Genomic DNA, 12,359 nt, shown 5'->3' on the forward strand with positions numbered 1-12,359 from the left:
GTTGGCATGGCAGCCATTCTTCCACTGTGTTGAGAAGAAAGGTTTTGCTTTGGTGACAGTCACCGTGAAGCTCTCTCCCAAACATTCTCGGTGCATAAATCTGTGTCTCTCTGCATGTTAAATGGCCTCATTCTCCTCTCTCTCATTTAGAAAAGATTCCCCTTTTCACTGAGCAACAGACAAACTAAAAGTTAAAAGTGGATTTTTATTTTTAAAAATGTAGCTTTAAAGTAGTTATCAAACAGACAGTGAGGTAGTAAATGGGAAGTGCATTTTGAGTTTTAGAAAGTGACATTTTTACAGAAAAGTATGTAAAAAAAAAAAAAGTGTTTGTTCACACTTGTTTCGAAATATATATGATTCTAGCAATAACATTTATAGTTAAATATAGTTTAGCCCTCACGCATATTTATAAAATGTGTTCTCACAGCATAAATACACAAGTAAATTAAAACATGACAAAATGTTTGATTAAGACCTTACCTGAAGGAGCAGGCATTCCAAATATGATCGCGTTTAGGTTAGTCAGCATTCTTGCTTGCGCACAAAATGTGCTCTAAAAACAGGACGCCATCTGTCTTGTTGTTATACTTGTGCAAACTTTAATGCACATGCTCAAATAGTATCTCTGATGTTAAGGCAGGCTGTTGGAAGGCTGTGCACAAGGTGGTCACCCATAGTGGTATCAAGGAGGTTTGCCTTGCTCTCCAGGCCTCATTTGGATCAGTTATTGAATTAATCCAGCGGCATTGTCTGAGATGTAAGACCTTTTTTAGCATTCAGTGTATTAAACATGCATACCAAAATCACTGGTGCCACTTTCAGTGCTAATGCTTGTGCTCGGCCATGTGCATCTATCCTTCTGGTCGTGTTTGTTCAGAAGTGAGCGAGTTTGTTCATCCGTATTCTTGTGTGCATTTGGTCAGGTATATAGAAGAATGAATTTCATTCAAACCCCTGTGGTTGTTTAGTCGGGTCTTTGGGAAAGGCTGGAGCTCGGACAAGAGCCAGTGTGACCACAGTGAGTGTGGCGTGCGCTGTTTGCCCTGCTGAGTTTGCTAATTCCTCCCGGGGGGGGTGAACAGTTTGGAACCTCGCCACCAGCTCTCACCAAAACCCTGCAAGGAACACTTTGCTCTGAGGTTTTAAGAATGCTGGAGGAAGCACTCTGCTTTTGGTAGTCAAGGCGCATGCAAACTTGGCCCCCCACCCACCTCCCCTCAGAAAAGAAGCAGAGTGGGAGGAATGTGCTGATAGCTCAGCATTCAGAGCTGCCACTGTCATCACACATAGAGCAAACAACTACAGCTCTGCAGGAAAAATCACTGAAAACATCAAATTATCAGACAACTGGATGTAATTTCTGGGTGTGTTGATTTTAACTTTTTTTTTTTCTTTTGTAAGTTTTTCCTAAATCGACTGAGACGTGGAAGTCTGAATGGCTCACACCATATCTACGGTGTGCTCTGAAAAGCAAATGGCATGACACTACAATAATAAAAATGATAACATAAAACAGTAAGTACAGATTTCATAATATAAATCAGTAACCACTAAGACCAAAGCAAAGCCGTCTGCTAGAGAGGATGTCCTCACCTATACCATCTCTGTCAATGAAGGGTAGAAAGCAAAAGCCTTTGGAAATTTACATTGTATGTACTGGGCAACATGGGTGTTTTGTTCTGTAAATGCACCCTGAAAAGGGTCATATTCTACCAAGAGTTTTTTTTTTTTTTTTTTTTGGATTCTGCTTGGTCCTGATTAGCTTGGTCGTCGTAACGTTTTTGTGGTGGATCCGCATGTGACACGCCAAATGAAATCTCACTTCATTGTGTTTCAGTTTGTTTTTAATTAGTCAAGTTATTCTTGAAAGAGTACTCAGACACTGAAAAGCAAGACTTGCCCTTTTCGGTGTTAAAGCTTTCCTCAGAGAGCACGGGAGGGTGTGACCCCACCTCCCCCAGCAGCTGTTGGGCCTGCGGAGACCGCATCAACACCTCGCTCAGTCACCGACCAATCGCTCCCAGACCCAAATGTTCCCTCCGCCGCCTCTGACGTAAATGCGACCGCTGCCAAGACTTAATGGATCCTTTCATGTTCTTATTTTCCCTAGAGTCTTTCATTTACCTGACTGTTATTATTACATTTTTCTCCTTTCTCTGGTGTGATCTGAGGCAGTTATTGCTTGCTTACAGTAATTGAAGAGGGACTTGAATCTATAAAACTTAATTATTAATTAAAATGCAGGTATTTTGTGTTTCACAATCAGCAGAAGTAAACAAACCTCTTGGTGCGTGACGAATGATCCCTCAGGTGTCTGTTGTGAGAAGTCATTGATGACTGACGCATTATTTCATGAATACTTTAGCTTTGTGTCATGTGTCATAAACATAATCTCATGAAAATGACTAATAACTTTTTCAAGATGATCTTACACATATGCCATATGTCAGAGCAGGCTGAGCTAATCTCAGATCAGTACATTCAACCAGAATATACTGCACAGATGAGTTATAACATTATAACATTATAACTTAATTATTTCTTTAGCACATGCTGAATAAGAACTTGCCTCTAAGAAAATTAATTCTTACAGAACCCACCGCACTCATCTATGTGCTGTAAGAGAAGTAACTGTATAGTGACCTGTACTTACAAGAATCATATCTATCCAGGAAAATTAGATTCTGCAGAGTGGTTTGTTATTAGATCACAAATGAATGCTTTTTTTCTTAATTGGAAAGTGTTCTTAACTATCCTCTTCAACCTTTGAACCAAGTATATTGAATTTTACAATTTATGTGCAATCTTTTAGTGAATATAGTAAAAATAATGCAACATAAGAATTTTAGGGTGAGGCTGCACAAAGTTTTGGTGCCGTGTAAGCTGCAGCGCTTTGATGCAGTCATTGTCTTTAGTTCAGCTCTGCTTTTTCGTTAAGCGTCTATGTAATAATTAGCGCTCTGTAGTTACAAGGTCATGGCACAGCCGCTGGTTCATCTCTAACTTGTCTAATGTGAGTAGAGGTAACCTGCCGGTTAGCTTTTGTTTTCTGTCTCCTACATTTTTCACGATGTCCTTTTGAATGTAGTGAACTGTGGAATGCTTAATTTCCCTCCTACATCTTGGTTGGTCTTAAAAAGACAATTATGAAAGTTCAGAACGCTGTGTTTTTTCAGTAAAATTAACATCTTTGACTGGCTTACATTCACTCAGCTAAAGGACACAACTTCTTTTCTAAAAATGTATTACATGCTGAATGCTGCAGTAATTAATATGATGTACTTGATATGTTCTGTTCAAATCTCAGCACCTTTTTTGTCTTAGTCAGCACCATTGAACTCAGTTGAATTTCATATGTTGCAAGTAAGCCCAAACTTATTCTTCTAAGTGGATTGCTCAATCCTTATATGTATGCTATTTAAACAGTGAATGGGGGTCCCAAGCGGTTCATTTGGCAGGGCATTTGAAAGCATGCCGAGCCCTACAGCCCAGGCTCGAAACTAGCTATGTCATGACTGGGACCCCTCGTCTCACCACCCGCAGGCACTCTGCAATACATCAGGTGGATGCGAGTTTCTCAGATGAGATTAGATCTCAGATTAATGGAGTAGTGCCTATCCCCCACCGTACTCCGCTATGGTGTGCTGTGTGACATATAGTACAAAAATAGCTGTTGTGTATCTGCATGCAAGTGTATCTGATTATTGCTTTTGTGTCCCTCCAGCCCTGTGTGAGATATACAGATACTGTAATATACAGTTTCTAAAAGCAGCTCTGCATTATGGGGACACAGCATGAGAAAGTCAGCTGATTCTTATATCAGGAATTCTTATAAATGGAGTGCACTGTATATTTAAAGGAGCATGGTATTTAAAATCCCCATCCCCTCTGGTTTTTAGCTATGTGACGGCACATACGGACACAGAGGACGAGGAGCTTGGTGAAGGGGGCGGGGCCAAGCACGTGTCAGCGGGTGACATCAGGGAGGCGAAGGATGAGCTCACCATCCTGCTGGAGAGGGCGGACAGCTTGCACGACGGGTCTGAGTCAGAGAAGAAGAAGGGCCTTACAGTGCTGCTGGAAATGAAGGAGGAGGTGGGACACGCTGACCTCTTTATTTCACCCAGAAGCGGTTTGTTTTCTCCATGAGATCCCACAGTTTCTTTCTAACACGGTATATCCGAACAGAGAGCTGAAAGAGTCACTGCAAGTGCAATCCACTCAGCAACAATTCAGTTCATGTCAGTAATCTGACCACACAAGATAATTCACAGGGGCATGGCTTGTGATGTATGGGATTCGGAGGTTTGTAATTAAGGTTCAGCAGCAGAGGTGGCGTCCGTATGGCAGGACGGCGAGTGCTTCACAGTTTACAGTCCTTTGTGGTGTTTTCCCGCAGTTTGGGCTGAAGACTCCGTTTCTCTGGCGCCTGATGCGGGCCTATGCTGACGCACACGACATGGCTTCAACTGTGGAGGAGAAGAAGAGTTACGCAGCAGCCGGTAAGCTATGACTTAATCGACCGCATGCGTTCACCCCACTCACCCCTCTGCTGTACATTCCTGACACCTACTCTCCCAGTCCATGCGTAATGTTTCTGCCCTCCTTTGGGTGTCGAAAGGCTAAGCACGTGCAGCTTAATCTCAGAGGAGTCCAAAAGTACTTCTATCCATCATATGACATGTGTCTGCTGTCATGTGCGCATAGTCAGCCCAAACAGTTTCTCAACAGTTTGTCACAGTGTTTCTGTTACATTTAAACAATGCACAGTCCAAAAGAAATGCAGCCTAAAATGGAACAATTCTGTATTCACTTGTTAGTTGTTGATTTTCGTACAGTGATTATTATTGCATTATACTTGCTTAGCTAGTTCTGTTAAGTAGTTATTTGGACTGGCCTCTGGTATCAGAGGCTGTATCAAAGAAGTTTTTATATTCATATAAAGTTGCCTAGGTGAAAACACTAATTTGGGCATCTGAGTTGTTTATTTAGGACTATTTGGAGAGAGCTTTGCTTTTTATTGTTAAAATAATAACTGATCTTTCACATGAAATTGCAGTCTGATTTGGCAGAGGTCGGGTGCATGGGCCAGGTTTGTGTGCTTTATGATGTAATGCTGTTAGCAAAAACCAAACCATGTCCAAAATAAATTCTATAAGCGGTTATGAAGAATGTCATTTCTTATTTTAGACCACAGTCCCAGGAGTTGTGTGTTTGGCATAGAAAGTAACATGTTTCTCTCCATTCCCACAGTTTAGACTATCGGAAGCATGGGTTTGTTTTATTTATTTAGATTAAAGCACATTTTAAAGGTACTTAAAATTCTCATCTCCTTCCTTAAGAACTTTAGGAATGGTTTTGAGTTCCCGTCAATAGTAATGCTGTTTTTATACTGAAATGAACATTACAAGGAAAGAAGACATGAGTCTTGTGCACAGCACATCTAGTCCAGTAGTAAATCTTGACTACTTTAGTTTTGAAAACTGCAGACTGCTCTGTGAAAGAACTGGGCAATAAACCTTAAGTCAGGGCCCACCAGGTCATTTCCATCCAGGCTACATCATTAAGGAATTTGAAACAGAGTGTACTGTAGTCCAGGGTGTTGGGACAACAAAAACAAGCTATTTATAGAGAAGGGAATTAGTCTCTGGGGTGGGAGGGGGTTGTAGTAGTAGCTGTCATCCTGTTGTTCATTCACACCTGTTTTTCCTCACATATTTATGAATGGCAGCTCCCCAAACCCACTCTGCTTCAAGTCCAGTCCACAGGTTTTTATGTGTGTGTGTGTGTGTGTGTGTGTGTGTGTGTGTGTGTGTGTAAAAGAAATGTAGCTTTTTTATGTACCGACAAAATGCAATATAATTTCCACTGACAGGAAAAATGGTGGGAGAGGAAGCCATCACACTGAACCCAATGTGTGCCGACAGTCATCAGTGGTGAGTGAGTTTCATTCATGTTCTTAGCTCATTGCCACCACAGCCACTCAAAATAAGAGCCCTTCCTCTGTGAATGATTGAATGCAGTCAAAACCTTACAAGTGGTGCTTCACAGGCAGACGTCATTCTACCAACCTTTGAACTGTGCGCTGACAGGAAAGCAGTAGAGTAAAAACTGCTCCAAATGCAGTATCTTTAAACTCAGAGTTCCTCTTCCTCTTCCTCACCCTGGAAAGACATGACACCCCAGATATTCTGTTTACTGAATGGATATTAATCTCTGTATTCCTTCTGTCCACCATGCTCCCATGGAGGTTCTGGTTGGCAATCAGACGTGCTGCTGATGTTCAGGCTGGTACGCATATGGTCACATGACTTCATGAATATTCATAGAGAGTCATCAAGTCTGTCTGAATTTTCGGTTTTAAACACACTGAGATGAATATCTGTTGAGCAGATGGATTAGCTGTGGTGACTCCTGGCAAATTAGTTCTCGCTGCCTCAGTGGCCACTGTATCCTGTGGGTGAAGTACCTCACAGTTCTCTGCCAAAAGGGTGAGAGGTACTCACCTCCCGCATGTGGTCACAGGTCTCTCTTTTGAGAGCGATGCCTGTGTTTCTGTTCTTCTAACACAGTGTCCTGTTGAAAAATGGATCAAATATATCCACACTCACAAATATTTTTAGAGATAGCAAAGTGTTTCTTTGCAAAGTGTTTTTTTTTATATAGAATTGGTAACCCAAAGCACATGATCAGAAAATTCCACTGCTGGAAGAAAGTGGTGAAACATTTTCACTGCTGTTTTGATTCAGACCCTTTGTTTTTATACAAATGACTTACAGATGCATTGCGTGCTTACAGTTACTGAAACATACTGCAGGTGTTAAATGACCATTCCACCATTTAAAACTGGGCTCTGAAACCTTTCCTTTCACCTTCCAAAAAAAAAACATTCCTTCTATATTAATGTTGTGCCTTATCATTTTTGCTGTGTCTGTGTGACTTTATCACATTGTTGCACTGATATTGTTAAGAAACAAAGACTGTATTATTCTGCTTTAACATAAGCCAGTGTCACCCCCTCATTTTCTCTCAATATGTCTGGCGTTCTTCCTTGAAACACACAGACACACGCACCCTCACACACACACAGGCACAGCTCTCTTGGCCTCTGTGCAGGATGTGTCTGTTGTTAAAAATTGTGACAGATTGTTTCCCATGTGACACCCTCCTCTGGCAGGTTCTTCCTGTTGCTTTGTTTCCCTCCAGTTCCTCGAGAGCTAACTTTGTCTCACAGTAGAAATAACAGAGGAATGCTCAATACTAGGGCTCTGTCTCACTCAGGAAAAATTCTCAGATATTCATTTTGGAACACTCTTTTAAGATTATCTGTTACTTTTGGTTGTCATGCATCGAGAGAGATATACAGTGACAGGTACATTACCCTCTACCATTGTCTTTGAACAGATGTATCCAGTTGCAGCCTAATTTCAGGATTTGTGTCCACACACTTTTGAGAATGAAAATTATATGAAGCCTGTGTATATTCAGGATTCCTGCGGAGATTGTTTTGATTTATTTTTCAAGAGCATCCCGTGGCAACGATTGGCAGCCTTTGATGTTGCCAGGTTCAAGAGTCGCAGGCCTGAGTGATGAGATGGCTGACACATCTTTTAGGGTTGAGGTTTAGGGTTGGTGTTTCAGACCACGTGGCTGTGGTCCTGTCTGTGCAGTGTGCTGGGGCGAGACCATTCATCGCTCATCTGTCGTCGAAGGAAAAAAAAAAAAACTTCAGAGGAACATTCTCTCCCATTGGCTTCCTTGAAAGGAAGATGGGGGTGGGGCTGTTGCCTTTTTAAAAAATGTGTCCGTCAAAACACAGCAGTCCTGGACTGTGTCAGAGAAGCGTGAGCTTTATATAAGCTCAAGTCGATGGGCCCTAATGGATGGGGTGTCAGGATAAGGAGGCGACCAGTGCACGCAAAGGGAAGGAAAAGCACTGCTCACAGATGAGGGCCTGCCTGATAACACAAATGAACACAGATGAAGTCATTTTTATACTTCGCCTCAAGTAAGCACAGCATGTGTTAAATATATACTGATTGTACAGCTATATTCACTCAGCAGCTACGGCCCACCCTGAATGTCTTTTAAGACTTTATTAAGACTATATTTATTCTCTGATTGTCGCCGTCACCGTCATGTAAAAAATTAAACGCCTGTGTAACTACATGGTAACTATTTCAGTAACAAGACTTTATTAGCCTACCCTGTAACTGCATTATAGCTAATATGGAATTCAAATGAATCATGTTCTTAAGTACGCAGGTGTAACAACTCAAACATTGTTACAGGGTGCTACTACATGAATGTAGTTACACTGTATCACAGCATATACTGTATCTTACTACTTTGTTACATCTGTAATTATCATGCTATGTAATTATAATTTTGTGTTACCCTGTTCTATTACCATACGAAAAGTAAAACCAGAATTATTGGCTGCTGGTTAGAGGCCAGCATCCTTAGCTATGCTATACCTTATGCATTCTCTGAATAATTTTACATATGTCTCCTTAAATAACATTTCTACATGAATGGCTTTTGGAAAGTGACCTAAACCCCAACAGTCAGCCAATTCCAAAAGAAGCAGTTGTGATACAGGTCCAATAACTGCACAGTATTGGAACTGTGCAGTACATGTCCACACACTGATGTACTTTCTATGGTAGTTGCATTATTCATTGATATATACTGGTTATTATTTCTGTGCCTATACTTTTACATTGGACAGATTTTAACTTGGGAGGACCACAAAGAGAAATACGCTGTGATCAGTGTTGACTTCCTTCCTCTCCTTATTCCATTCGACTCAGTGTTGCAACACACGTGGTGTTGTGTAATCAGCCTGAGCCTGCCTGTGAGGCAGCTTTATCAGGAACACCTGGATGGCAGGTCTCGCTGCCAGGGTTTGAGCGAGTCTCCACGCTGCCTGTCACACTTGCATGCAGGCCGCTTCCGATAGCATCTCAGCTCCTGCAGGAATGTAAGCAGGCACCGGAGCCTCCCACAGATAGCCCACTGTACACGTGTAAATAACACATACGTGATTAATGGCCCTGCTTGTTGTTCTGTCTGTTATTGTGTACAAGGACTACATTGGATAACTGCAGGGTGGGGGTGTGGGTGGAGGTTTAGACTGGAAATGGGGACAAATGAGGGGCCCCAGATGGCAGGAACTCTGGAAGTGAGATCTCCACTCACTCACACTGCTCCAGAGGATGAGAGGGAAATAGTTAGCCCCATCCCTGGCTGCTTTGTAGAAGTTGCTCCGTTAACCAGCATTCTTGTTAACACTGCTCATTAGGGAATAATTAGCATTAGCTCATGCACATACCATGCTGGGCTTGATAGAAGGAGAAAGAGAAGGCTGTGTTTGTTTTGTTATTTTAAAAAAACAATAGCTTGAAGAAAAGGCTTAATTCTTAATCTCACATCCACCCAGGGGGTTTTGTAAGAACCTTAAGTCAGTTTAAAACTTTTAATTTAGAGGAAAATTGAGTAAAGCCTATCCACAGGCTGAATAAATGCCTTGGACGCAGTTTTGGATTGTGCACGCTCCAGGAAAACCGCACATCAACTAACACTCTCGTGGTGTACCTGGAAAAAATGTCATGTCAGAATTAGCCATCTCAGCCAACCATGCAGCCAGGTTTAGTTTTACTGTAGTCCACTTTGTGGTGAATGTTACTGCTGTACACGGTAATGGGAACATGAGTGCGTTTTTAAATATGGTGTAAATGTGCGGCTCTACAGACAGTTATGGGATGGTCTGGAAAACGGTGACAGGCACCAAAAGTGGAAGCCCCAGTCATGCTAACAATCAAAACCATCACCATAAGTTGATGTACTGGTGAGGCGTCCAGCTGACCTTACTGGGGTGTTGATATCAGTTTATATGATTTTCTTTGTCGGGAGGGTCCTGCTGACTTGGCCAGAGCCACAAAGAAGGGCAGAGCATAGGGGTGCCCTGGCTGATTGATGGAATAAAGGCCCATGTTTCGGTTATGCGTGGGAACACTTTGTACCATGGTTTCTCATTTCTACTCCAGGGCTCCAGGTTAGTTGCCATATTCCGATTTCATGGCTTTATGAGATGTGATATTATTTGTATAAGGTATGAGAAAACTGAAGCCTCAAGGCCCTGCCAAAACAGTGTGGCATGTAATATATGCTGTAAAATAATGTTTATTGAGTCTCCGCGTTTTTTGTTATCATCACTGACTTGGGGGCTGAAATGTTAATGTAGATGATATAGGGTTTCACAGGACTGACTGCTGCTGTGTCGGAAGAAAACATTTGTAATTGATCTGAGTATCTGAGTACAGCATAACGTTTACATAACTGGAGCTTTATTCGCTCAGATGCCCAAGGTGCCTACATACTGCCTCTTGTTAGTACACCTCCATGGCTGCCTGCCTGTCTGCCTCATATAACATGCAACATGTGGGACTACTGACACAGAGCTATTTCATTGTTCTCTGTTTTATTTCTGTGTGTTTTTTTACCTGCACAATGCAAGTAGAATCTTATGTAATATTTTATTTTGGGGGTCAATACTTCAGTAGCTTTGGTTTATATGATGTTAAATGACACTCTATTTTGTTTATTTTGTCTATTTAGTTTATAGTCTATTTTGTATATAGATATCCAGTAGCCATAGGTGAGGGGCAGTGGGCTAATAGGGGAGGCTTAAGAGAGCCACATGAGGTGGAAGACTCAATGTTTGAGATGCTCATACGCTGGGATGCGGAAGTAGCCTCAAGCACTGGAAGAGGACATCTGTGTTTGTGGGACAGACAGAGTGGGGTCCTGAAAACTGCACAGGTGGGAATGGTGGGAAGTAGAAAGCAGACAGACAAGGTCTAAGAGTAAGTGTGGAGTCTAACTGACAGTCATTTACAATCACACGAGGCTTCAGCGGAAGCTGTACTGCCTCCCGGAGGATGGATATCATTTCCTTTTCTTGTTGAGTCCTTTTAAAAATACATACAGTATAGATTTTCTGTCTACATGTAGGAGTGACAGGCTCTCAGGATCTCTCACTACTTTTTGTTCAGTTACACTTTCACAATGAACTGGTCCCCTGAAGGGCAGCTAGGGCTGTATACATGTAGGGATATATGGTTGTGTGTACAAAGTATATGTGTGTGCATGCTTGTGCGTGCTTGTGTGTGCATGTGTGTACATGTTAGTGTGCATGCGTGTGAGTGTGTCTGTGTGTGTGCCTGTGCATGCACTGTGTGTGTGTGTGTGTGTGTGTGTGTATGCATGCGCATTGTGATGATAACTGTCTCGTGATTCTTTTATATGTCTGAAGAAATATGAACAAAAATTGAATCATTGAATTTGGTTGTACAAACTCAGCAGATGGTGCTGTTACAAATGCTTCGTCAAGCCGAAGACCCTGTTTTTTTTGTTTTTTTTTTTTAAATGACCAGGAGTTAATGTATGTCTGATGGAAGTGAATATTGAGAGGGGAGGCCTACTCATCCCGAAGATTAGGCACGCTTTCCCTGTCAGACTAAAATGAGAACAACGGCACAGGAAGTCTTTTGATGTAGCGGAAAGGAGTGCACTTCACCCCATCGAGTGAAGCCAGAGCGTTGTGCAGCAGGATGATTCACACTGTCACTCTTTAACCTTTTAACTTCGCTGCTGTATAAACCAGCGATCAGAGCTTACTTTAGCTCGCATTCCTTTCTACCAGATCATGCGGCCTGCGTGATTGTGTTTAACTGTCCTAGAACATTCTTTAGCACACTACACATTTGAGAGCTCTTTAATTGACTGGGCGTGTGTGTGTTGGCTGTTATTGTAAGGATGTCTTAGGAGTTTATTAACTGAGGTGTTAAGCACAGCAGGTTCGACTTGGCTCTTACACTCTCTACTGATAGACATAAATGCTGTGCTGTTTGGGATGTTAGGGAGTGTCTTTACTCAGGGCAGGGTGGAGGACAGCAGGCAGCAGCTCCATTTGAAAAGATGCTTTTTGAATTATGTCAGACTCTATAAACTGATGAACAGAACAGCATAAACTTTAAATCTGAGGTACTCTGACAAGGCTTACTACAGCTCTGTTTCTTGAAGCAGGCACTGTGAATATTGCAGAGGCAGAAGAATGAATGAATGAATGAATGAATGAATGAATGAAGGTGATTTACGGTGGGAGAGGGTAACTAACCTCAACCACCACCAAACAGAATTAGGCTTCAGTACAGAGTATCTAAAAAGTTGTGGACCATCCATGCTGATTTGTGTGGTATACAAAGACAAAGAGGAGGTAATGGTGAAGATATAATCTGTACAATGTATATTTGTGGTCTTTCCTTTATTACATGTAAAACAAGGGGAATAAT

General features: G+C 41.9%; 1 protein-coding gene across 1 annotated transcript in view; it reads left to right on the forward strand.

Annotated features, from left to right (window-relative positions):
- The window catches only part of LOC118789987 (regulator of microtubule dynamics protein 2), a 39,478-nt gene that overhangs the window by 14,008 nt on the left and 13,111 nt on the right, over nt 1-12,359 (forward strand). Inside the window, exons 3-5 of the mRNA XM_036546762.1 lie at nt 3,903-4,098; nt 4,403-4,505; nt 5,879-5,939. Of these exons, the coding sequence (XP_036402655.1) occupies nt 3,903-4,098; nt 4,403-4,505; nt 5,879-5,939 (360 nt within the window). The remainder of the gene's footprint in view (nt 1-3,902; nt 4,099-4,402; nt 4,506-5,878; nt 5,940-12,359) is intronic.

Source organism: Megalops cyprinoides, chromosome 15, assembly GCF_013368585.1.
Source record: "Megalops cyprinoides isolate fMegCyp1 chromosome 15, fMegCyp1.pri, whole genome shotgun sequence".
NCBI classification, from domain to species: domain Eukaryota; kingdom Metazoa; phylum Chordata; class Actinopteri; order Elopiformes; family Megalopidae; genus Megalops; species Megalops cyprinoides.